The 27,541-nt window shown below is 41.9% G+C and overlaps 1 protein-coding gene across 9 annotated transcripts in view; it reads left to right on the top strand.

Annotated features, from left to right (window-relative positions):
- Positions 1-27,541, top strand: part of LOC101016189 (PRELI domain-containing protein 2) — a 214,035-nt gene that overhangs the window by 106,316 nt on the left and 80,178 nt on the right. Inside the window, exons 1-2 of one of the 9 annotated variants that reach the window (XM_009209319.4) lie at positions 13,805-14,710; positions 15,327-15,361. The exons of 4 other annotated variants lie outside the window; for them this stretch is intronic. Coding sequence is in view for 2 of the 5 variants with exons in the window: in XM_003900298.5 (XP_003900347.2) it covers positions 1,859-2,041 (183 nt within the window). In the remaining 3 variants the exon portion in view is untranslated. Of the gene's footprint in view, positions 1-1,858; positions 3,258-6,510; positions 9,097-13,804; positions 14,711-15,326; positions 15,362-26,689; positions 26,889-27,541 lie in introns of those variants that run through there. 4 more of the 9 variants (XM_003900298.5, XM_017960008.3, XM_009209320.4 and 1 more) reach the window with 4 other exon arrangements.

Below are 27,541 nucleotides of genomic sequence, written 5' to 3'. Positions count from 1 at the left end.
TGAGTTGGGTAGAGCTACCCAGTGGACTCCTGCTGTCTTGTTGGTCCCTAGAATTTAAGAACAGGAAGGGTTCTCCAGACATCAGTGTTCATTTGTTTATTCATTTGGCACAAGTAGTGTGCCAGGCACTGCACTAGGTGTTTGGGAAGTGATGGTGAAATGGTACAAGTCCAGAGAGCTCCCTGTCTAATCAACAGGAACTTTCATTGGAGTATGGGATACCTGTCATGCCAGGGGCAGTACAGGTGGCCATGGGGGTGGGGGAACTCCTGGTCCAGAGTGGTGGGTGGGCAAGGCTTCCTGGAGAAAGAGCTGCTAAGCTGATTTCTGGGGACAAGTAGGAGTTGGCCACATTGGGAGTGGGGAAAGGTCCCTAGAGACCAAGTACAGAGACGCCCATGAACAAGATCCTGATGAAAGAAGTGACACAAAATTTAAATCAGCTAAGGAGACTGGGTTTTATCCTGAGGTTTTATCTGGAGGGCAAGTGTTCATTAAAAAGTTTCCTGAGTGCTTTCTATGTGGCAGTGATACTGCAGGCAACTTAATGAGCATCAGTGGGGAGAACATACTACAAGACCAGAGGCATGGGTCCACACTCAGTTCATGCCATAGTCAGTGGGCTGTTGGGCTAGGATTGTAGTTCTGGGATGAAGAAAGCAGGATGGATTTGAGATTTTCAGAAGCTGAAATGGCCAGGACTTGGTACTGGATTCGCCAGGTTTCAATCTAGTGTCTCCCTTTATTTCTGGGAAGGTTCATAGTCTATAAGGAGTACCAAGACCACCAATTTCCTATGGCTTTAAGGGGGACAGCAAGACAATAGCCAAGAAACATTTTCTGAAGAGCGGGAGATTTGTTAGCAAGGCTTAGAAGTGAAATAACTGTTATGGTAAACCTATGATCTGACAGATAATATTGCATTATATATATTCTCTCTTTAATGTTCCAGCTACTCAGAAGGGTAAGCATTATTATTCACATTCTATAAATAAAGAAACAGATTGGGAGAGGCTAAGGGAACTATTCAAGTTGCACGGCTGATGGCAGACATAGTCTCAGTCCTAGTCTATTAACTCCAAAGTACAGAGCTCTTAATCACTGGGCCTTAGCTCTCAAAGAGAATAAAGATATAAATACTGCTAGCATTCAGAGCTAAGCTTTGAAGGATTGTAACATTTATTGATTCATTCATTTCTCCACTCAGTCTCTCAGTCACACAGAACAGTCTTTCTTGGGCACTTACTATGGACAACTACAATGAGGGGCTGTGTACATAGGCATTAGGAGCATGCATTCTGGTGCTCAAATCCCTGGGATGAGAACCCACCTCTTCCTCTTTCAAGCTGTGTGTGTGACCATTGGTAAACAACTTCTTAGTATCCCATTTTCCCATCTGCAACACAGGGATAATAATACACTATCTCACTGGGATTTTGTGAGGATTAGATGGATGATATATAGGAAGCTCTTAGAACAGCACCTGGCACCTATCAGGCATGCTACAAGGGTTCACTCGTAGTATTTGGCAATAAGGAAAATAAAGTCCTTGCCCTTTATGGAGCTTACAGAAAAAACAGGTCAGAGATAGTGACAAGGGCAATGAAGATCATGAAGTCTCGGAATGCAAAGTGTGGTGGCAGGGGATGCCATCTTAGAGATGTCCACCAGGGGAATCCTCTCTGATAAAATCGCTGTGACTGTTCTGGGTCCCAGCCGATTCTCTCACTGACATCCATGGGAAGCATTTTCCTCTATTCTGTCCCGGTCTTTGCTGTAGTCTAGTACTGTTTTGATCTGCGTGTGAACAACAGACTTGAACTGCTGCTTTAACTAAACCCTAACCTGTTTCTTGCAGGAAGGGGATATTCCCGAGGACAGCTGTTTTCACTGCCGAGGGTCGGGCAGTGCCACCTGTTCTCTGTGCCACGGCAGCAAGTTCTCGATGCTGGCCAACAGATTTAAGGAGTCCTATCGGGCCCTGAGGTGCCCTGCCTGCAATGAGAATGGCCTACAGCCTTGCCAGATTTGCAATCAATAGTCCGTGGCTTTTGCATGTCCACTGTTATCTTACCCTCCCTGAAGTTCTTTCTAATAAACCACCCCCTTCTCCTCCTGCCTCTCCCAACAAGGAGGCCGCAGTGGCTGCAGTCACTCCCACTGCTGGCAAAACTCAATTATCTGGTGACATTTTGTGAGGCTGGTAACATCTCTGTGTGGGTCTAAGTGGCAGGGGCATTTTCGAATTAGAGTCTGCTTTGAAACTGGTTCTAAAATTATCCTTCCAGGATGGTGTGAGTGTATCTCACTTGACTTAGCTCAGTTTTCTCCTTGCTTCAGTGAACAAATACATGTACACTCCAGGCATCAGGTTGGGAGTTATTTTGCAAAATTATGTGGTGAGAAAGGAATAAAAAAGGCAGGTTTCTGATAAACTGAATTCTTGTTGCTTATAATGCATCTCAAATGATTATTGGTCAAATTGAATTTCTGATTAAGCAGAAGAGGAAAGAGACGGCCAATGCTGAACGCACTAACAGGCCACAGCAAGCAAAATGGGATGTTCATTCTGGAGACAGGCAAGCCAAAAAGCCTTCCCTTTCAAAGTCCTGAACCTCTTCCATGCGGTGTGCTTGGATAATATTTATGCAGACAGTGAGCAATACTATTTCTTAAGTCAACAGGAGATAAGACATTTTTGCGTGCCTCTAACTACTGAGGTTATAAGCCAAGTCAAAGCTATTTATGATAAATTTGGTGCTCAAATATGTGTGTATGATATAACTTCTTCCAGCCCCTGAATTACTACCAAATAAATAAATCCACTTTAAGTCTAGAACCTAGCTATGATCTCTTCATAAAGGACTGCAGGTATTTTATAGATTACCTACTGGAAATCTCTAAAAGAAAAAAATTAACCAAGGCTGATTTTTAGCAGTAATGTTTCTACTATCCATGAATAAGCATAGTAAGGATGATTCTTTCCTCTTGAGGTTGGTTATAAAATTAGAACATACTTTTGTTAATGAACTTTTGTAGCTCTAACACCCACTCCCCAAGCCCTTAAGAATAACACTGCAAAATTTATCTCTTGAGACCTGCTGCGTTCTGTGATAATAATTTTTATTTCATAACTTAATAATTTCTCAGGATTTGTTATTCTCTAATATTCAGCATTTAATATAATTTAACAATGGAATGCTTTTCAGGCAATAGAAATACTTCTAATGAAAAAGATTAAAATATTTTTGAAGCCATGATAGTTTTGCCTGTCCTTTCATACTCAGGAGTTACCATATTGCTCACCAGTTTTCTTTGCTCCTGTCCTTAACCATTATACCTCCTGCTTCGGTTTATGTTTTCTCACAGCTGTTGGCTCTTCTGCCTTTTCAGAAGGAGGGATGTCGAGAGTGTATTCTGCTTTAAAAAATTTTTTTTTATGGGAGACAGAGTCTGCTCAGTTGCTCAGGCTGGAGTGCAGTGGCACGATTTCGGTTCACTGCAACCTCTGCCTCCCGGGTTCAAGCGATATTCCTGGCTTCCGCCTCCTGAGTAGCTGGGATCACAGGCACACGCTACCACTCCCAGCTAAATTTTGTATTTTTAGTAGAGACGGGGTTTCATCATGTTGGCCAGGCTGGTCTCCAACTCCCGACCTCAGGTGATCCGCCCACCTCGCCTCCCAAAGTGCTGGGATTACAGGCATGAACCACCACGCCTGGCCCTATTCTGTTTTTTGACAAGAACATTCCATCACAAATATTGTTTGAGCCCCGCTTGATACAGGACAGTATTCCAAAGTGCTTCATGTATCGTGTTACCCAGAGAGGCATCATCCCTTTGGTATCTCATGGAACTTAGTTTTAGAGGAGGAGATAGATACATAAATGGATAACTGAAATGCACTGTGACAAGTGCTGGGATAGGCTCATTACAGGGAGCATTTGCAGCATGCAGAAGGGGCATCTAATTTAAGCCTTAGTGGGGTTATGGAGGTTGCCCAGATGAAAAGGTGTGAGCAACCTCAGCTTCTGTAAAGAGCCTTTAATGTTTTTCATCACATAATAAATAATCTACTAATCATCACATTTATTGTGTTCATTTCACAAGTATTCATTTATTATTGTGGTAGGAACATTTGACATGAGAACTACCCTCGTAATGAATGTTTAAGTTTACAGTATGTTATTGTTGACTATCCACAAGTATTTATGGAGCACCGAGGACGAATCAGTAGACAAACTAAATGCTCCTCCAAGCTTACATTTTGGTGAAGGAATGTAGACAACTAAATATATAGATTTATGAAATAATATATATGTTTATGCAATAAATATAGCCTATAGAAGAACAAAATATATTTATATATAATAAGCTATATAAAATAAATTACATATATACATACACACACATATGTAACATATAGTGTTAAAGGGTCGGCTCACACCTGTAATCCCAGCACTTTGGGAGGCCGACGCATGGATCGCCAAGTCGGAGATGGAGACCAGCCTGACTGGCTGTGAAACCTCTGCCTCTACTAAAATGCAATTAGGCTGGGTACGGTGGTGCAGGCACCTGCAATCCCAGCCACTGGAAGCTGAGCTGTGGAGGACTGCCTTGAATCCAGGAGGCAGGAGGCTAGTGAGCCAAGATGCTTCTATTGCGCCCAGGCTGTGCAGAGCCATACCTGTCTCAAAAAAAAAAAAAAAAAAGGATAAGAGGATTTATCCCTTTTCTGAAGTAAAAAAGAAAACACTAAGGAGGATGGAGGGCTAGATCAGGCTTAAATTTTGCCTATGTCTGTAATCCCAGCACTTTGGGAGGTTGAGGCTGCCTGAGACTGGCTTGACCAATGAAACCCCCGCCCTTACTAAATACAAAAAAATAGCCAGACATGGTGGCACATGCCTGTAATACCAGCTACTTGGGAGGGCGAGGCAGGAGAATCGCTTGAACCCGGGAGGTGGAGGTTGCAGTGAGCCAAGATTGTGCCATTGCACTCCAGCCTGGGCAACAAAAGCGAAACTCCGTGTAAAAAACAAAACAAAACAAAACAAAAAACAAAAGGTTGCAATTTTAAAATTAGCTTGCAGGGAGGCTTCTTGAAAAGGTGCCATTTATCAGGTTGAGATTGATGTCTAGGACTACAAACTAAAAATAAAAATAAAAAATAAGAAAATATGTCATTTAAAGACAGGCCTAAAGGAGTTGAGGGAGCGAGCTGGGAAGGTGTCTGGAGTAAGACTATCCCAGGCAGAGGAAACAGCAAATGCTAGACTCGGGAAGAAGAGCGCCCGCACCTTTGAAGAGTAGGGAAGGAGCCTGCGTGGCTGGTCTGGGTGAGCATGCGGACAGCAGCGGGGATGACGTCGGAAGGGAAGGTTCTTGTGTGTCACGGCAGGGGCGCCTCGCTCAGAAGCCACCATGAGAACTCGGGTTTTACTCTGAGTGAGGGCCTGCTGTGGATACAGCCTGTTTTCTGTAACCGCCCTCCTCACTCCCTTTCAATCCCCCGCCCCCTTGCTGCTGGGGCAGGAGAACTGCAAACTGCAATTCCCAGACCCCCTGGCCCGCTGGCTTCCTGTTAGGTGCGCCAGGACGCTGGGAGAGGAGAGGAAGAGCCTTTCTTTTTTTGAAACGGGTTCCCGGCAGCCTTCCCGTAGGGCAGCTGTAGGAGCAGCAGCAGCTGGGAATGCTGGCCGGCTGCTTGCTTCCACCGGTAGCTGCTTTAGTGACTCTGGTTGTGGGCTCGCTGTAACACCATTTTCCCTTTTGTTCCTCCTTCCTAGGGGTGGTAGTTGGCTACCTGCAGTCACTAATCTTTGTAACCAGTTCCCTGTATTTCTTCTGTTGGAAATATCTGGAATGGTTTCTGTTTTCTTGATTGGACATTGACTGGAGCAGAGGAGGGTCATGGTCTGATGATTTATGTTTTAACAGGCCACTCGGGCTGCTGTCTTGAGAGGAGACACCACTGGCAATGGCAGAAATGGTAGGCCAGCTAGGAGATATTGCAGTAATCTTGGTGGCAGCTAATGGTGCCAGTGTGGTATCAGTGGACGTGATAAAAAGTGGTCGGACTATGGATATATTGTGAAGATAGAACCATAAGCTCTACCATCCTTTGAACTCAGGAATATTGCTGTGACCCCTTGTATGCAAAACATACATACCTGAGTTCTTTGCCTATTACTGGAGACAAGTTTGCACTAAAATATCCACTTCCTGACTTGTGAACTATAAGTATTTGCCAGTGGGTTGGGCAGGGTTAGGGGTAAGTTTAAACAAGGTTAGCCAACTGGTACTCCACTAAGACTACAAGAATCCCTTCAGAGCTAGAAGCAAACACGAAGGTTAAAAAAATATCATCATGATGCTGTGATTAAAATAATACTATATCCTTAGAAAGCTAAAAAAAATTTAATAAATATACGTCTTAAAAATGTAACATTTATTCATTCATTTATTCATTGAATAATTTTTTGTTAGCTTTCTACTATGTTCTGGGCATTTGTACTAGGTCCTCATAAGACAAAGATGAAAAAGGATTTAGTATTTATCGTTAATGAAATTACAGTCTTGGGCCTCTAGTTGGCATAGTAACTGAATTTCGCCCCACAGTTTGGGGAGGACACTATTGCTACCCTTTGCTACTTAGTCCAGTAACTTTCATTCGTCTGCTTGAGGTCAAGTTAGATTGGCCTGGTTTGGGGGCTCTGTTTGTTACAGAATGTATGTATGCATTTATTTAAATTATCAAGCACCTATTAGCCTTAACTGCAAGCAAGGCATTGCTCTAAGCAGTTCACACTTATCCGGCTCCTAAATCGTCTTAAAGTTCAGTTTATTGACCATCTCTTACTCTCACTCATACTGTTCCTTTCCATGCCATGCTCAGCCAGAGTAAATACACAGGTCCTTTCTGTGATCCTCACAAACATCTTGCCTTACTAGGCCTTTGTGGGTGTAACTGTACTGAAACTGGGGATCTACCTAGGGGACTGATACTGCATCATAGTAATGAGAGGACTTCACAAGACTTCTGTGGACTGTGCCAGCCACTTAGCATCCTTCTTCTGGTTCCTCCTTCCCTCCCTGCCTTCCCATCCCAGCTGACCCTTATTCTTCTTACTCTGTTGCCAGAATGACTCATCTTTATGGCTCCTATTTCCAACTGTTGCTCAGCCTCAAGGCTTATCTACTCTTCACACACAAAGATCTGCAGAGACCAGGAAACTTCTTTTTCACAGACCCCACCCTCCTTGAAGGACACTTGTGGTTTGAAATGGCAATATGTTCCCCTCCCTACCTGTCTAAGGGGCTCTGTGCAGCGGGAAGGGCAGAGTCCATAGGCCTTAAACCTTTGCTCCTATAGCAACTCTACTTTTTCTTCCTTGTTTTCATTTTGGTTTCCAGGTAAGATCCCTGCTGAAGACAGCATAGTACATTTAAAAATTTTTGAAAACAGAGTTAACTATTTACTTTGTGACCCGTACTTTACTTTTCCAAATTAAACTGGCCAAAGACATCATTTAAACTTCAGTTCATAGGTAAGATGATGTTTTCCTAGTTTAACTCTTCTACAAATATGAATTGCTCTGGTAATATATTCACTTAGATGAGTGCTGGCAACATTTATTTAAAAAATTCTGTGGTTCACTAGAGCTTAATCGGAGTGAATTTTATGCTAAAGGTAAATTTGAAAGAAATGTTCGCAGTTGTTTTTTAATCACCTGTCCTCATTAGTTGCATCTCCTCATTTTCTAATTAAACACAGTAATTATAGAGAGTCACATTCATGCAATTATGTGAGAGAGAAATGGAGTTATGTCAGTGTCAAAATTATGGCATATAATTACTGCCTGTGTTAAAGAACACATAAAACCAAGAGAAGAAAAGACCTAGAAACATAATACAGTAGAACTTCCTTATTGCTCGAGAGTTGGGGAAAGGAGGGAGGAAAGGGGCAGTTAAATCAGACCTTGACAAAACTAAAATCTATGTTTATCTCCTTTCACACTATGAGTTTCCTGTGTGGATAGTCCGCTTAGCATCTCTTTTATCCAGCTCCCAGACACATTTGCCTCCATCAGTGATTATTTCCCAGAAGATTAGGACCATTAATTCACACTAAGGTGTAGATGACTAATAGATAATTGACCATGCCTGCTTTCTTAGGTTCAAAGTGTTATAATTTTTGAAGGCCTCCTGTGTATCAGGCCATGTGTAAGTCATAAGCAGTCACACAGATGAAAGAGACATAGTATCTTCTCTCAAGGACATCATGGTCTCACAGGGAATTAGAGAATTAAACAAACATTTGCAAAATAAAATAATACATCCATATGAGGGGAAGAGAATAAAGATTGGTTAACTCTCCTTTCATTGTTGGTCTCCCTCATTCAACTTTGAGCTTCTTGAGGACAGGAACTGTGGCCATGCATCACTGTGTCCCCAGCATCTACACTGTGCTTGGTGCATAGAAGGTGTTCTATAAATATGTGGTGGTTTGGTGTTTGCAGAGACATGACATTTAATTGCATATACAGAGCCCTCAGTGTATTGTTGTATTATGGGCCAATGCCTTGTGAAAATTTCACCAGTGGACAGCTTCTAAAATGCCTCCCAATGATCCCCACCTCCTGGTATTCCTGGCCTGTGTAATCCCTTTCCCTTGAGTGTGGACTGGACCAAGTGACTTACTTCTAACAATAGGATATGGCAAAAGTGATGCGATGTCACTTCAAAGATGGAGTTGTCAAAGACTATGACTCTTTCTCTGGCTTTTTGCTTGCTCACCTGTTGAGGCCAACTGCCATGTTGCAAGGTGCCTTATGGAGAGGTCCATGCAGCAAGGAGCAGAAGATGGCTTCCAGCCAACTGCCAGCAAGGAACTGAGGCCCTCAGTCAGCAGCCTGCTGGGAATGGAATTCTGCCAACAGCCACATGAGTGAGCTTGGAAGAGGCTCTTTCCCCAGTTGAGCTTGAGATGACTGCAACCATAGCTGACAACTTAATTGCAGCCCATCAGAGACCTAGAGTCAGAACCACTCTGCTAAGCCGTGCCCAGATCTCTGACCTGTGGGATACAAAACGGTGAGATAATAAATGCTGTTTTGAGCCAATACATTTTGGGATGATTTGTTACATAAGAATAGATAACCAGTACAAGGTAAGACCATCTTCTGTCTAGGTCTTTGTTGATGGAGCCTTATATATCTGAAGGTTTTTCTCATGGAGAAGAATACTAGCAACCATTTGTTCTTTGTTTAATGCTCAATTTATTAAGCTCATAAATCGAACACCAAAAACTAATAACCAATTTTTCTTGGGGCCTTTAAACACTGATCACAAATTTATTAAGAAAACCACCGTAAACAATTTAAACAAACTGCAATTAGATATTTGGAATGGCTAACCCTTTCAAACACTTCAAAACCATAATTCACAAACAGAAACAAAGACTACAGAACATATTGCTGTGGTTTCACATAAATTTACTTTAAGGCATCAATATCATGGGTTTGATGCTTTTCTTATTTCTGTGCTTGTTTTTCTATGCTTGTTTTGATATACCCTCAGGATTTCATTGTTATTATTTTTATTTCTTTCTGGGGTCACACAATTTTTAGAAGGCCCAAAGAAAAGATTATCTTATCAGAACAGCCTAGATTGCAGGACTTGGTTTATTGACTGATTAATTCTTGGTTAGATTTGTTGCTTCTCCCAAGGTGATTCTAACCTAAACCACCTTTTTATAGTAAGCTTTTCTATAGTTCAATGATATCTGTTATGTCAGCAAGACTATTTCAGGCCTTATCTTACGCCTAGGGTTTAAGTTTTGCAACCTACTATCTACCCCTGAAATTGTTTTTGTAATTATCACTTGGCTGTTCTTACATAACTGATTCTCCTGTCATAATCAAATATCGATTTGGTCTCTTAGCATTAAAAACAGACAACTTCCTTATTAGCACTGAGATTTAATCTCCTAGGAGTTGAGGATTGAGTCTGAGTAGTTAGCCTTCATCTGTAGATTGTCTGGTAATTCATTACACTGGCAAACACTGCAAAACCGTCTTTCTGGTGGGTTATTGTAGGTATTCACTCAAACTGAATAGTGTTTTTGGCTTGCAGTTCCCAACATTTATTCTCCTTAAACAGACATAGAGAGACAGATGACTGTGTGTCATAAACACATAAAGTTAATGGAAGAAATATCAAGCCCTCTTCATTGTTAAAATCAGTAAGAAAATAAGTGTGCTCTATTATATTCACTGTTTTCTATTACAATGACCTTTTGCACAGACTTCATATTAACACATTTCTGTTTTGAGTTATTTTGAATGCATGGCCTTTGATAAGACTCACCTTTTTCCTATAATTCATGATGATGATGGTGGTGGTAATGATGATGGTGGTGGGAAGAGTGATTTTGATGCTCACATTGTAACTTAATCTTGAAAGGCATATCATTGTTTTAAAAAAATTGGAGAGACTAAACTATAGTGTTTAGGAGTGCACATTCGGGTGATAATACTATAAAACGACAATGATGTCATTACTATTAGAGTGACGATATGCAGAAAGAAATGGGGATGTGGTTGGCATGAGGCTCATGGAAGGGGCTTATGAGGTGGGCAGCAAAGTTCTATATTTTTGACCTGGGCCTACATTTTACTTTTTGGGGGGCATATGTGCTTTCTTTTTATAAGGCAAAGTTTATTTTTAAAAATTGTCACCATATAGTTAGTGGGGCGCCCTGTATGCTGGCTCCCTTATTCTTTAACCACTGTCCCTGATGTTCTTGAAAATATTCTTGCTTTTTGGCAACAATCGAAGATTGAAGAAATGCTCTGATTTATTTCCATCTTAAATAATGAAATTAGCTATTCTCCAAGGAATTCTTTTTCCTTTTAGTAGGAAATAATTGTAAAGTCCGGGAGCTGGGAGCTGGGAGTTGCACATGAGAATGTGTGGTGAGCCAGAATGCTATTGATGTGGCTGTTAGGCCACTCAGAGTTGAAAAAATACTACTTAAGCTTATTGTTTCACACTGATATTTCCAATTTAACTTACTATGTTGCTATTCCATACTTTTTTATACTTTATAAGGTTTCATCAGCTACGAATCTTTCTCCTGAATTGACAGTCTTTTTGGTATGATGAAACTCCTGGATGGAGCTAAGACATGCCTTCTATCAATTCTCCTCTTTGGGATAGTAATTCATAAACTTCTGTCATTCACATAATTCATATTTTTTGCCATATTTGTCAAATTTCTAATTTTGTACCACCTGTATTGTTGTTTTCTTAATATTTTATTTAATCAATTAAATTGAACCTCTTAAAATTCTTAGCTTCCTGTTAAGCAATAATCTCTGTGAAGTTGTAGGGTTTAATTAACTGGCATATATTGTTCCAGTCCACATTAAGATGAATACATAAGTATTGAGATTTGAATAGACTCAATAAATGTTACTTTCCCTTACCCAAGTTCTGCACCATCTGACAGAAAGATGAGAATCAGGAAGGTGGAGCTCAAAATAGTAGCTTCATTACTAGTGAAAGTTGGATTGGGGGATGCGGCTTAAGTGCTGGACAATTATGGGCTCCTTAAGAGTAAACTCCAGGTGTGGACAGACATGTACACTCATAGGTCTTCCCTGCAGTGGAGTGCTATTGATCTCACAGCCAAGAACAGTGCAGAATTTGTCCTCCCTGAAGGAGAGAGAGTCAAAAAGTATAAGGAGTAAATGACTGAGCTACTATACTCAATTTTATTATTATTATCAATGAATTAACTTATTTTAATTGTCAAATAAAAATGAGATATGTGTATGGTGTACCGTATGTTGTTTTGAAATATGCATACGTAGTGGAATGGCTAAATCAAGCTAATTAACATATGTATTACCTCGCGTGTTTATCATTTATTTGTGGTGGTGAACACTTAAAATCTACCCTCAGCAATTTTGAAGTATACAATACAGTGTTATTAACTATAGTCACCTTGTTGTATGATAGATCTCCTGAACTTATTTCTCTTGTTTAACTAAAATTTTGCATTAAAAAAATTGAGACAAGATCTCACTCTGTTGCCAAGGCTGGAGTACAGTGGTGAGATCGTGGCTTACTACAACCTTGAGCTTCTTGGCTCAAGTGATCCTCTTGCCTCAGCCTCCCAAGTAGCTGGGACTACAGCCATGCACCACCATGCCAGGCTAATTTTTTAAAGTTTTTGTAGAGATGGGGTTTCAGTATGTTGCCAAATTTTGTACTTTTTGACCAACATTGCCCTAATCCTTACCCTCACTCCTAGCCCCTGCTAGCCGCCATTCTACTCTGCTATGAATTCAACTTTTTAAGATTCCACATATAAGTGTGATCATGCAGCATTTATGTTCCTATCCCTGGGTTATTTCACTTAACATATTGTCCTCCAGTTTCATTTATGTTGTTGCAAATGACAGGATTTCCTTCTTTTTAAAGGCTGAATAGTATTCCATTGTGTACATAAACCACATTTTCTTCATCTGTTCATCCACTGATGGCCACATCTAGTTATTCCTTCAAACTCACCAATGGGGCAGGTGTGACATTAAGCTAATGAACATTCCAGTAGGTAAAAATGCAAAATCAGGGAGTAACTACTAAGAATACATGTTTGTTCATGTATTGTGTCAGAACACCTCAAGTATACTTTTTGGGAATTTCTGCTGTAGTGAACAGTGCTATGATAAAGTGCCTGTGAAGTTCACCTTGTCAAATGTTGCTGGGTACCTTTTCTGCATCTCAGATTGCTATATATAGAGGAACGCATCTGATGTAGAAGAGTCTGTCTGAATCCAAGTCAGAGTGAGTCACATTGACCATGTGTCACATAAACCATCTTGGCCATTTTCCAGATGCTTTTGTTAAAGAAACTACCAGTACAAAATCATAATCAAAAGCTTCTAGTCCTCATGTTACTGACTGTTATTTTACTCTCTTCATTCACAAATTGACCAGACTATGGCAAGGTCTTGTGTGTTATCATCCTGTATTTCCTTAATTGAGTCAGGAACATGTATCCCATTCAACAGTTTTGATATGGTAACTTCCTGTGATTGGCCTCCATAGAATGTCAGTGCTTAAAGGAAAAGGAGAGACACCCTGAAAGTAGTGCTCACAGAGCTGAAGAAGTGAAGGTCTGAGCAGGCAAAAGACTTGTCCAAGGTCACATCCTACTTATTAACCAACTTAAACCCAGAACTGGAGTCTCCTTACTCAGCTTATGCCTTTTTTATGCTGCCCCCTGACGTTTTAACTTACAGTCAAAGTGAGAAACCATGGGTTTTGGCAAAGAAAAATAATTTCCTATCATTTTCTTTCTCTAAAATAAAGTTTGAATCTATCCATTCTTTTCTATGTTTTCTAACACTATAGACACAATCAACACCACCTGGACCACTGCAATAGCCACAAAACAGGTCTTCTCCATGTCAACCTCCAATTCCATTTCTTCCTCCAATTTAGTTGCTTCCCTTCACATAAGTTCTTCACTGGAATGCTTTATCTTTTATTTTTCACCATTTTCCTTGTACTCATTATATGAATTAGGGCTTTTTCTGTTTCTAAAGACAGAAAAACTTTGAAACTGGTAAATATAAGTCAGGATGAGCTAGGTTATGTTGTGGTAAAGAACAACTCTAAAATGTCAGTGCTTTCATTTCTCCATCTTGGTTGATGGGGAACTCTGCCCCCTGTCATGCTCTGTCAGGATCTTTAGGTTGACAGACTCCCCACCATTTGGAGTCTATTTGATTGCCATGGCAGGGATGAAAAACATGGTGGAGTGTGCCCCAGCTCTTAAAGGCTTCTGCCTCAAAGTGACACACGTTACATATGCTCACATTTCATTGGCCAAACCAAGTCCCATGTCTACTTCAAGGACTGAGGAAGTGCAGTCCTACCATATGTCCAGAGGAGCAGAACCAGAAGAAAAAAAAAATGCCTAGCACTAATGACTACCATGCTTTACACATAAGGGAATGTGTGATGATTCATGACTGAACAATTCTTGGGTGGATATGGTCAGGCAGAACTTAAATCAGAGCTTAAATGATGGCAAGAGGATATATTTCTTGACTAAGCTGTCTCTCAGTTGTATGTCATTCTTTTCTTTTAGTGTCAAGGTTGTATCTTTACAAGACTCAGTGCAGTGAAGAAGATAATCTACTTCCCTGATCGATTAGATCAAAGATTCTAAATGGAACCTGGCTACTGTTATTGGCCCAACAGAGGTCACATGCTCATCCCTGAATCAATAGAATCATTACTGTGGTCAGGGAGATGGAATACACTGATTGGCTGAGCCTAGGTCTTGGCCCCACCCTAGCAGCCAGAGATGGAAGAAATAGCTCCAAAACACTGAGGCTGAGAATGTGGTAGAGTATTTTCTCCAGGAAGACTTGGGCTGTGGTTATAGAAGAATGTGAATGGAAGTTGGATAAGAAAAAACACAAGACATCTATCTATGGGTCTTTTCTTTCAAGCCTCTTTTTAATGTCACTTCCTCAGGGGTCCTCCTTGGGCACACACAGAGACTGAATTAGATACATCTTTATTTTCTCTCAGTATTCCTTTTATTTTTCTTTTAAGGCAAAATATGTAATTTTGTATTTACCTGTGTGATGATTTGTTTAGCGTCTGTTTCCCTCACTAGAAGGTAAGCTCCTTAAGGGCAATAACTCTACCTGTTTTATGCATTGATGTTTGCTCAGCATCTAAAAAAATGCCTAGAATGGAGTAGGCTCCCAGGAAATATTTATTGAAAGAAACAACAGTAAATACTACCTATTTTGGATATCTACTGGTTGTAAGATAAAGATGGGAGCATGCGATGGTTAATTTTATGTGTCAATTTAAATGGATTAAGGGATGCTCATATAGCTGCAGATAGCAGGTCATTGGGCTTCTCAGCCTTTATAATCATACGAGCCTATCCCTAAAATAAACCCCTGTTATGTATATCTCTATATATCCTATTAATTCTGTTTTTCTGGGGAACCCTGACTAATACAGATTTGAATATTAGGGGGTTTTAGCACAAAGATACATGGCGTAGTATGTCTAGGTTAACAAGTAGATAAATTTTAGTAAGACAGTAAAGATAACAGATTGGGCTAATAAAAGTATGTATTATTAAATGCTTCTACAATAACCTTTAGACTGCAGCAAAATGAAAAAAATAGGTTTCCAAGAATCTATAAATCAACATGACATATTAAAATGTTGTAAAAAACTAAGCAAATCTGTATTTTCAACCCTCTTATTTTGTCTAGAAGATGAAACACAATCTTGTTATGAACTGGCTTAGGTAAGTCCTATTGGTTGAGGCATGAGACTTTATGATTCTGTTTTTGTAAGTCATTAATTATCTAACTACTGAGCCCTTTGATCTTAAGCAAACTGTTGTATATCTTAGTAAATGTGTTGTACCTCAGCTTCCTAACCTGTAAACTATGGATAATAACTATACCTGGCAATTGTGGTGAGAGTTAAATAAACTAATACACATAAATTACTCAAAGCAATTACACAAAAAACAGTGCCTGCCACATATTAAGTGTCCAATAAATGTTAGCTGTTATTATTAAGAACTTATTTCCCTTATTATTTCATTTGAATAGCAGCTTCTACTGCCAGAGCACTTACTTACACATTATCTTATCCGAATTGCATGAGGTGTTCAGCATTTGGTATTTGTTGAGTGCTAGAGATACAAAGAAACGTGAGACCAAGTCCCATCTTTCAGAAATTTGCAACGTAGTTCCAACAGTATTTTCTGCTATGGCTTGATTTTAGAAAATACATCTCCAGGGGAGCTAAACATAGACTGCTAACTTTTTACCAATTAGGATTCTTTAGGTTGCAAGTAACAGAATCCAACTCAAAGTAGCTTCAAAAACAGAGTGGACTTGTTAGTATGGGTCAATGAAAAGAGTGTGTCTTTTAGGAGTGGTTGGTCCAGGATCTCCACAGTGTTCACTGAAAGCCCAACTTTTCCCCAGCTGTTGGCTTCTCTCATCACAGGGATGACATCAAGCCAAGGCTATCTACCCATAGGATGTCTACTAGCCTTAGCTTGGGGCATTTCCTTGTTCATATCTGGGGGAGGGGAGCTAATTTCCAGAATCCCCCAGTAAACCTCTCTTCATGTCTCATTGGTCCAATCTGCGCCATATGCCTGTTCTATTGCCAGTCCCTGGGAGTGGAGATTATCCCTGGATCAATCAGGCCCACCTTGGAAGCTGGGAGTGAGTCAACCTCCTTCAGGTCCCTGTGCTAGTGCTTATTAGGGCTACAATAAAAACTTGAAGGCAGAATGAATGCTGACTAGATAACCAACAATTCCCAGTCTACTCTTTGAGAGGAGAATGATACCTTACTTTTATGTTCTAACATGTTCTGAGCCAAGTATACAGAAAATGCTTAATAAATACTGCAGAAAGAGTGGAGAGTAAATAGACCTACCAAAGAATTATTTATCCACCTTACATAAGTCTCTGAATCCTAGAAATATTTGTCTTAGGAACTGGCACTATCAGTTTTTTTCTTGTTTAATTGCCCTCTCTCTCAGCAACATGACTGTAGACTCCATCTAGTCCCAAGAGTGTTGGAAGGGCAGTTGGGATTGACCTTTTCTTTTGGAGTCTCCCTTATTGATTGATCATAAGCTGTGATATTCGTAATTCATTCCCAGGTCAAGGGGCACATTTTGACTGCTTGGTATCATATGCTGTAGTAGATGAATCAATCTTTTAAGATTTGTGCCCAGAAAAGTTGGCATTTAAGCTTTCCCTTTATTCCAGCTCCGAGGTTAGGGAAACAGCTGTTGATGGACTAATTAGCATCTTAAGGGGACTAAGAATGATCTCCTATCCTTTAACAGTTGAATAAGCAGTTGTCTCAGGGAGATTCTTTGAGCATCACTGGAATATTATTTCATGCAGAACTACAGGCTGGCCTGACTTCCTGGTCACCACATATAACACAATGGCAATAGCTATAGTAAAGAAAAGCAAGTTTGTCATGCCTGGTCATGGGAAAGGATAATGGTAGGGTGCATTTGACATAGGAAAGTTTGTAACTTCTCAGGAGTTAACCCTTCGACTGGCATGCTTAGCATCTGTTTTGTCTCACTTCTAAGAGAGGGTCTATGTCTTAGGAGTAGATGCAGGAAAACCAAGTACATACAATCAATGCATAATATCACACACAATAGCCACTAAGGATATTGGGAAGCTGAAGCAAAATCAGGAGCCACTTTATTCATTCTGAAGTATTACTACTGTACCAGTTAGTAACATTCTCATTGATAAGAACAGCTGGTTTGGTGAGCTGACCAAGACAGGAGCTTGAGGTAAATCTTTTTCAAAATTTTTGTTTTATCTCAAGCTCCAACATGATCAATGAGGTTAATCTTATGTATTCACTTATTTGTTTTACTGCTCTGAAGGTGCATCCGCATGGGTCAATCTTTTTTTTTTTAGACAGGGTCTCACTGTGTTGTCCAGGCTGGAGTGCAGTGGTACAGTCACGGCCACTGCAGCCTTGACCTCTCCAGGCTCAGGTGATCCTCCCACTTCAACCTCCCAAGCATCTGGGACTACAGGTGCACACCACCATGTCTGGCTAATTTTTCTATTTTTTGTAGAGACTGGGTTTCACCATGTTGCCTAGGTCAATATGAAATCCCGAGTTCCTCTGCCCTCCTCAGTTTCCCACAGTGCTAGAATTATGGATGTGAGCTACCAAGCTCACCTGGTTAATCTTTTATTATTATTATTTTAATTCTGGAACAGATTAAGATGAGAATGGCTTCGTTAATCTTGATGTGACCATTTTAGGAAAATAAATATTTTTTCAATGGGAAAATAACTAAAGTCCTTGCCTGAATCTTCTATTTCTAGGTATAATTTCCCCAATATCCATGTTTACCTATTGAATGTTATTTTCCCATTATTTCATAGTGGCCATCACCTCTTCTGACTGAAGTTTCTTTTTTTAAAGAAACATCAATGTCTTTAATCTGGATACTCTTGTGTGTTCTGGTTTCAAATCATTCCAGTTTTCAAGTACTGACTTTGAACCTATTAGTTTACATCTCTGCAAATAAAAGTTTAGTGAAATGGGAGTCTACTCCCTTTGGATGAGTTAATTAGCCCCTCCATGCTTCAGTTTATTCATCTGTGAACTGTGGATAATAATGGTAATGAATGTGGCAGTGCTTCACTCATGCCCCCTCTGCAGGGTCTGTGCTCCCCATCCTCCTCAAAGCTGTGCTCCTTTCTGAGGCTTGTCACCCAGCCTCCTTACCTTAATACCCCAGCTCCAGGGATTTCTATAGGATCGGTTGAGGCCTCAACTGGAACCAAATTTTGGAGCAGATTGTCTTATTGTCCAACCCTCCATTCCTCACTTCCTAAGGGGTGTATCTCCCTAAAGTACCCCCATCCTCATCTTTGTATGTAATTCCTTGTCTCATAGTCTGTTTCCAAGGAACCCAATCTGAGACAAATACCTACTTCTTCAGATTGTTGTAAAGATTGAGTGTCTATATAAAGCCCTTCAGATAGCACTTGGGTTTGGGAATAGATTTATTATTTGATAGCTGTCATTATTCTTGGGTTGTACTTCATTGATAACATTGCCATTTCTGCTTATCTCATCAATCAGATAGTCCTTTGGAAAAATAATGTAATAACTAGCCCAAGTCAAAGTTGTTAAGTTTGCTATTTTTCTATTAGTTTACTCTTCCTTTGCCGTGGGGCCCTTCATGGCTGCCTCCTTCCCTGCCCCTTCTCTCCTTTCCCCTTCTCCTACCCATTCCAACCCTATAGTATCTGACTGCTCATGGCTTCCCCTGCTGGAAAAATATGTGGGAAAGGAAAGGACTTGCTAAACTTACTCACATTGGAGGCTCAGTGTGTTATCCCTTCACTTTCTAAGTTAAACTTCATCTGAAATTCTCTCTGTATGCCTTTGGTTTTATTATTACTATTATTATTACCTGCAGTACCACCACAACTGCCCTTCTGTAATTTTTGACCTTCAGTCTGTTGTGAGATCATTTTTTAAAAATTGGTCTTCCCAGATAAGAAGCATCTTAAATAGATGCTTTTAAAATGCATGCCATTATGAGCTTCAAGTCAGTGAAATTTTTTTTAAAAAAGAAATAAAATGCATGCCATTAAGATAAAATAAAATGCATGCCACTAATTGCTACCTGCTATTACAAAGAAAATTTCCCCTTTTGTACTCATATGGTGAGGCGAATTGGCCTTAAAGAATGCAATTTTACCAAACAAACAAGATGAATAAAATTCTTATTGGATTTCCAAACAATCAAGGTGAATAGGGTAAATACAGAGAGTTGAACACATAATGTAAAAGGCAGCTCGACTTTCAAAGATCTCAAGAGCTGGGTCGATTTGGAGATGGAAAAAGAGTGGGCAATAAATAGTCTTTTTTCTTTCCTTTTCTCTTCTTTTTCTTTGGGCACATGAACTCACGACAGCTAAATTTTTCTTCCACATCATACTAGATAGGAGTCTCAGTTCAAAGTGCTAGAAAACTCAACTCAAATTAAGCTAAGCACAAAAGGAGATTTCCTGGAAGGATCCTGACCAAGCTCAGAGAATCTAAGAAGGAGCTGCAGAAAACATGGCAATTCATGGGATTCAGGGATCAGAACTGGAGGTCCGATGCCTCCAGAATCTCTCTTCATCTTTCGTCTCTGCTTGTGTCTGATATTACTGGTTAAATTGTGTCCTTCAAAAAGATGTTGAAGTCCTAACCCCCAGTGCCTATGAATGTGGTCTTGTTTGGAAAGAAAGTTTTATCAGATGATCAAGTTAAAATGATGTATTAGCTTGCTAGGGCGTCCATAACAAAGTACCACAGACTGTTTGGCTTAAAATAACAAGAAATTTATTTCTTCACAGTTCTGGAGCCCAAAAGTCTAAGATGAAGGCATCAGCAGGATTGATTTCTCCTTGGCTTGTTGGTGGCCTTCTTCTCTCTCTTTCTTCACATGGTCTTCCTTCTGTGCATGTTTGTGTCCTCAGCTCTTCTTCTGATAAGGGCACCAATCATATGGGTTATTAGGGCCCAACAATATGACCTCACTTTACATTAGTGACCTAGTTACCCTTTCAAAGCTCCTGTCTTTAAATACAGTCACATCCTGAGGTACGGGGCGTTAGTACTTCAACATATAAATTTTAGGGACACAATTTTGTGTATAACAGTTGAGGTCATTAGGGTGGCTCTTAATCTAATGTTCTTATAAAAATTTGGACACAAAAACAGACATGCATAGAGAGAAGACAATGTGAAGTCACAAGAAGACCATCCACAAGCTAAGAAATGCCTGGGGCTATTAGAAGCTAGGGGAGAAGCATGGGACAGATTCTCCCTCAGAGCCCTCAGAAGGAATCCATCCTGCCAACAACAGCTTGATTTATGACTTCTGGAATCCAGAGCTGTGAGACAATAAATTTCTGTTTTTCAAGCCATCCATTTGTGGCACTTTGAAAATGAATACATCTGGCTTTTGTTCCCTCTACAGTCAGACAGGCTTTCTCCAGATGGTGACCAGACTGGACCTTGGCTCTTCCTCTTCCCACTTCTGATCTTTCAGCACACGTTTCCATTTCTACTTTCACAACGGATCCAGAACCTAAAAACTGATCACTACCTGTGCTGATACCATTGTGGTCTCAGCCATCATTTCCTCTTATCTAGATTATGGCAATTGCCTCTTGAGGGGAGAACAAGCTCAAATCGTGATTTTTTTCCTGTGCTCTCACCACAAAAATCATCAACACAGAAGACGTTCTGTATTTTGTAGAGACCGGGTTTCACCATGTTGCCTAGGGCAGTGTGAAACTCCCGAGTTCCTCTGCCCTCCTTCAGTAATGGCAGTTGTGGTGAGAGTTAAATAAACTAATACATACTATTATTATTAATAATATTGTTATCTACAGTACCACCACAACTGCTCTTCTGTAACTTTTTGGCCTTCATGTATGATGAAATATCTCTGTAAGACATTTGGTATCTTAAAGACCAAATAAGGTCATGAACTTCTAAGGTTGGCAACACACATGCAAATGTGTGTGTGGTTTCTCCCCATACAGCAAGCAAGCACTCAGGTCTGCAGTGGACACCAGCTAGGTGTCCTCCAATTCAATTCTGACACTACCTGGAGATAGTTCAGATCCCACAAGTTGAGGACCCAGTCCCACAAGATCACTCCGCTGTCCCCACCCTCCCCCATTCAGATGCTAGTTGCAAGTCCTGACCTCCAGAACTTCTGACTCACCCACTTCAAGACGGGCTTCCCGTGACCCTCTCTTTGGATTCAATTAATTTACTAGAGCGGCTCATAGAACTCAGGGAAACACTTACTTCCATTTACCAGTTTATTATAAAGGATAGTGCAAAGGATGTAGCTGAAGAGATGCATAGGGCAAGGTATAGGGGAAGAGGCGTGGAGCTTCCATGCTCTCCCTGGGTGCACCATCCTCCAGAAATCTCCATATGTTTGGCTAGCTGGGAGCTCTCTGAACCCTGTTCTTTTGGGTCTCTTAGCAAGACTCCATTGGATAGACATGATTGAAGACAACCAGGTAGAAATATGATTAGCTAAAAAAGGGTATGATCTAATACTAACAGACTGAGTCAGGAAACCTAGTAAGGCCCATCTGTCTAGATTCTTCGTGGCCTTCCCGTGCAGCATTTCTTCGTGCACGGTATGGGGCAGGACACTCTCTGGAATGAGAAATCAATCAGAAAAGCCAGGAAAGATTAGAGTCCTGCCTTGGGCAGGTGAAGGGAAGTCAGAAGAAGGTCAGAGAGAGAAAAGCCTGCTTCTGAGGCCTAAAGTGTCCCCAACATTATAGCAAAAGACTGTAGCAAGGGCTATGGGAGTTATGAGCCGGGAACCATGAATCTATATTTATATATAGAGGGAAGAGTGGAGTTTAGTGAGGAGTGGGAGTAGGGGAGGAAATTTTACATATGTATATATGTAAAATATCATACCTCTTAATTGGTCTTTTTCTTCACTTTGCCTCCCCATATTCACTTCTCCAAACTGTAAGTAGCCAGAGTGATTCTGTTAAAATATAGAGTTGAGATCATGTCTCTCCTCTGCTCAAAACTCTTAATGGCTTCCCATCTCATACAGATAAAGCCAACATCTTTACCATGGCCTGGAGGACCCTGTGTGACCTAGATCCGTGTTTTCTGACCTTGTATCTCAGGAACTCTGCAACAGCCATACTGGCCTCCTTGCAGTTCTGAAATGTATCAGGAGAATGCCTGTTTCAGGATCTTAGAACCTGCCGTTCCTTCTACCCAGAATGATCCTCCTCCAAATACGAGCATGACTTGCTTCTCCTCTTCTTTCAACTTTTCTGCTTTAATGTAATTTTCTCAGAGAGGTCTTCCTTAGCTCTTTTAAAAAATTTAAACACTGCTCCTCTTTCCCCTGCCCTGCCATCACTTCTCATCCTTCTTCTCCAGTTTATTTTTTCTCCTTAGTACCCATACTTATTTATCATACATGATATTTTACATATTTGAATCTATTCTGAGATTTTGCTTTGTTTTCCTTGCAAGTTATCATTCTGTACCCTGGTTTCAATAACTATATCCCTGTTCCCTGCCTTGGCTTGTGTCTCTAGCCCACATCTCAAATGTAAGGTTGCTGGATTTTAGAGACAGTCTTGGCCCACTCAGTTTCTGCCCCTGCATTTCAGTTTTCGTTGGTGGAAAAACTGAGCTGCAGGGGCAGGAAGGATTTTGTTCAAGGTCATATTTTATATTAAGTACATTCGTGAGTTTTTTCAACATATACTAGGTGTCAGGCATTTTACTAGGCACTGGATAGAGAGGAGTGAATAATATATACAGTTCCTCCAGTCTTGAGAACGTCACAGTAACAGTGAAGTGTTTACATATACAGATAATTATAAGACTGGATACAAAAAATCATTGATAGAGAGATGGTCAGGATGGTCAGAAGTGGGAACTGAACCAACATGAAGAAGGTGAGAAAAGCAGAGAGACAGGGTCAGGGCTGGAGTTCTGTCTCACTTAAATCTTGCAGCATTTACAATCCTTCATTCATTCATTCAACCTGAATATATTGGATGTCTACCATGTTTAAACTATTGTGCCTCCCTTTGAAGATACAAAAGGCATTTGATATCTTATAAAAGCTCTTTAGTAAGATATTTGGCATCTTAAAGACCAAATAAAGTCATGAACTTCTAAGGTCTGTCAGCAAATTTCCATCCTCAAGTCCCTGCCCAGTTAAGCCAAGCAATTTAAAAGCAATGGAAATTTGTTTCACAGTTTCTTCTCTCTCCCTCAGAGGACCCAGCAAGTAAGATTACTATTGTGCAAACCGGCTGTGATTCAGAGCTACAAGATTATAGGCTCATGTTGTCAAGTCTGGCACACGTTTCAGAAAGCCCCAATGTCCTTGGAATGGGCAGGTCGCATTTGTTCTTACACAAGTCACTCAGCCAATCAGCCCCAAGTAGAGGTAGCAGGCGGTGGGGCCTTTAATCTTTCAGGACACACCATTGGCCTTTCAAGGTTACTTAATCAGGAGATGAAATCCTGCTTAAAGATACACTCTGGGAGAAACTGATGGTCAGAGTGGATTGAGGATACAGGGCCCAGGACCCACGCTAGCGGTTTGTATGTCACATCTGGTCTCCAGCTACTCTGGTAAAAAAGGCAGATACAAAATACCATAAACTCTGCAGATAATTGAACTCTCCTTTGTGGGCCTGTGTAGTCTCCCTGTAAGACTGCCTTTTGTTTTCCCGTAAGGAGGGATTGGTGATATAGTGGAGTGACTTTTCAACATGCATCCAACACATGTAAGAGCGTTTGCATCTCATTCTCCTCTCCACTCCTCCCTCTGTATTTCAAGGAAACGCTGCCTACAGGCTTAGTAAGGTGGGGATTAAGAATTAATTATTGGATTTAGCAATTTGGTCATTGGTGACCTTGACAACAGTAGCTTCAGTGAAGTGGTGGGGGCAAATACTGATTGGAATGGACTCAAGACATTACAGGGAGCTCTTTTGAGAAGCATCAGTGGAGCAGAGACTTGGAATACAGCTGGAGGAAGATAGTGAAGATAGGGGGTTAAGAGGGTTAGGAGTGTTTTTTTTTTTTTTTTTCTTTTTCTTTTTAATGGAAGAAATTACAGTGTACTTGTTGTGCTGGCTGGAATGGCCCACTAGAGACAAAGCTGATGATGCAGAAAGGGAGATATTGCTAGAGCGATGGCCTTGAACAAGAAAGAGGATGGGAACTTTTAGTGATGTACTAGAGCTGGCCATTCAACACAGCTATTATTAAAGTGTATAAATTTACAATCACATAAATTACATATAAAAATTAATAAATATTTATTTATTTGAGATGGGTCTCACTCTGTGGCCCAGGCTGGAGTGCATGGCACCATCATAGTTCACTACAGCCTTGAACTCCTGGATTTAATAGATCCTCTGGCCTTAGCAACAGGTGTGTGCCACCACACTTGGCTAATTTTTATTTTTTATTTTATTTTTTGTAGAGATGGGGTTTCACTATGTTGCCCACACTGGTCTCAAACTCTTGGCCTCAAGTGATCCTTCTGCCTTGACCTCCCAAAGTGCTGAGGTTACAGGCAGGAACCATAGCAGCCTGGCCAAAGAGTAATAAACATTGAAAACTCATCCCTTCCTACTGCATTTTTCCATTATCTATGTTCTTGGTTCTTTATGGCTGTTGTACGTAGGTGGTGAAAATACCATGTGATGGTGTGCTTCTGTGCTTCCCTCCCCAACTCCCACCCCTCACTAAACTCCATGTTGCTAAATCCCCAACTTGTGTTTAGTGACATCGAGTTGGCATCTTTAAACATGGTAGGAGTACTTACACCACAGGAATCAGCAACCTTTGGAAATCAGGGCCTTGCGTGATTTATGCTTTAAAGGAGAGCTGTTTGTTAAACATTTTTCAGTTCACCTCAGGATTCAGTGGACAAATGGAGACACTGGTGCTAAAACAAAGTGCTGACAGTTCAGCCACAGGAACAAGAGGGAAGGCAGGGCATTTGGTCTGGTTGGTAGAGAGGTGGCAGAGCGATGTGACCTACTGACTAAGTGAAAATGGAAGTAAGGTAATGACTGGAGTATAAGACTGGGAACAAAGATGTGAGAGGTGTGAGGTGAGAGGAATGTGGGAGAGTAAGTGGATTAGAGAAATTCAGTACTTTCTTTTTTCTTTTTTTTTTTTGAGATGGAGTCTTGCTCTTGTTGCCCAGGCTGGAGTGTAATGGGCGATCTCTGCTCACTGCAACCTCCGTCTCCCTGGTTCAAGCGATTCTCCTGCCTCAGTCTCCCGTGTAGCTGGGACTACAGGCACCCGTCACCACGCCCAGCTAATTTTTGTATTTTTAGGAGAGACGGGGAGAGACGGGGTTTCACCATGTTGGCCAGGCTGGTCTCGAACTCCGGACCAGGTGATCCGCCCACCTTGGCCTCCCAAAGCGCTGGGATTACAGGCGTTAGTCACCGTGCCCGGCCAGAAATTCAGTACTTTCATAGTGTATTTGGTACCATTAAAAGGCGCCATAGGGTTAGTGGTTATGAATTTAAAAGATGCCTGTCACAGTGGGTGTGTATTTTCCTCCAGCCCCTTCCGGTGGCTTGGGTAGGGACAGTCAGAGGAGAGCTAGATTTACACAAGGCTAGGGTTTTGCCAGACCAGTGTGACTGTGTACAGCAGGGGCGAGCAAGATGGCAAAATCGTAAAAGTCATCACCTCGGAGACCCTCCATAATCACCCTCGCTAAAATCATGCCCGCGCCCGTGTCACTTTAACCGATTATTGTGTTTATTTTCCCAGCTTGTTGATTGGGTGTGAAATCAGCCGGCTCATCAGCAGGGCTGGTGTTTCCTCCCGGCAGAATCCGCAGTGCCCACCGCAGCGCTGGGGCATAGGAGGTCTCAGAAACGTGCTGAATACACGGATGAACGTGCTGGTTCTCCTAACATCTGGGCGTTGCAGTAAAGAATAATACTCGCAACTCTTTTGTATCCTCTAGTTCCCTTCTCCGTGGTGTTTAACCTCAGCGAGCAAAGGAACTTAACTGCAGGGTTGGATGCACTAAAACGAGGTTCTTATTCCCGAGGCAATCTTGACCTTACACAAGGCCCAACCCCAAGCCTCAGAGGCAGCTGCCTGGTGGCGTGAGTAATGCTGGCCTTTGTCACACCAGACCTTCCTTATTAATATTTTCCCGTGCTGCCAACCACGGCTTATTCTGTGACTCCAGGCGGTGATACCATAAACGCACAAGCCCAAGGTCCAGGTTTCCTGGGGCGGGGCGTGATGGCTTCCAGGCAGAGAAGCTTCTTTCGGCAGGCGCGGCCGCGGGAGGGTACCAGGGCCGCTCAGGCGCTGCCAGCGTGGAGACCGCGGGGCCCTAGGTGCTCTGGGCGCGCTCCAGCACCTCCCGCGCTCTGCAACACCCGCCTCCGTGACTCTGGGCGTAGGGGCAGGGGCGTGGGCGTGGCCCACTGCGCGTTTCTCCGAGTGGCCAATAAAGTTTCGAAAGTTTGAAAAGCGGAGGAAAAAGGCCACGCCCATGTGGCTGTCCGAGTGTGGGCGCCTGCGGGCCTCGGCGGAGCCTTGGGCTGCTCTGCGCTCGCGGAGGCGTGGCCGGTGCGCGGGGCCCGCGGCGCGCGGGGATGGGGGTCTCGGTGGACGTGCACCAGGTGTACAAGTACCCCTTCGAGCAGGTGGTCGCCAGCTTTCTCCGAAAGGTACCGCCCCGCTTCCACCCTCCGGATCCCGCGCTGCCTCCGCTGCTTGCCCCCTCTCTTCTCCTCCATCCACGCGGAAGCTGGCATCGTCCCTCTCTCTCTCCAGCCGCGGGCTTGGCTTCAGGGATGTGTGGGTCGAGAGGGATTTCCTCGAAAACTCCCCTTACAGGGAGCGGGAAAAGGCGCCGTGCTTGGCATCACGTTCACACCTGCCCCAGCTGAAAGAAGAGGCTTTCCTTTCAGGAAGAGCCTCGGGGAATGCCAGCTCGCGAACTCCGTGGAGTTGCAGATGACCGACGTGTGGAGCTTTCCCGTTCATCACTGACCCCTTAAAAGCGAGGGGAGGCCATTGGGCAGTCATCCTGGTTTACTCAGCATGATCGTTCTGCCGCCTCTCCACTTCCCCTTATTAAACAGCTGTGGGACTTCACGCAGCTTGCTTACTCTCTCTGTGCCTTAGTTTGCTAATCTGTAAAATGGGGAAGATAATAGTACCGACTCAGAATTGTTGTGAGGATCCAGATGAGGTAACTTACGTACAGTGCTTATCACAGCTGTGACCTAAATGAAGAAACTGAGGCAAAATCAATATAAAAAGAGAGTTTATTTGAGCCAAGTTTGAGGACTGCGTCCTGGGAGTGAAGGTGCCCTGA

Source organism: Papio anubis, chromosome 5 (genome assembly GCF_008728515.1).
Source record: "Papio anubis isolate 15944 chromosome 5, Panubis1.0, whole genome shotgun sequence".
In the NCBI taxonomy this organism is placed as follows: Eukaryota; Metazoa; Chordata; class Mammalia; order Primates; family Cercopithecidae; genus Papio; species Papio anubis.
The sequence above is the reverse complement of the archived record's forward strand: the minus strand, read 5'-3'. Positions and strand labels throughout refer to the sequence as shown.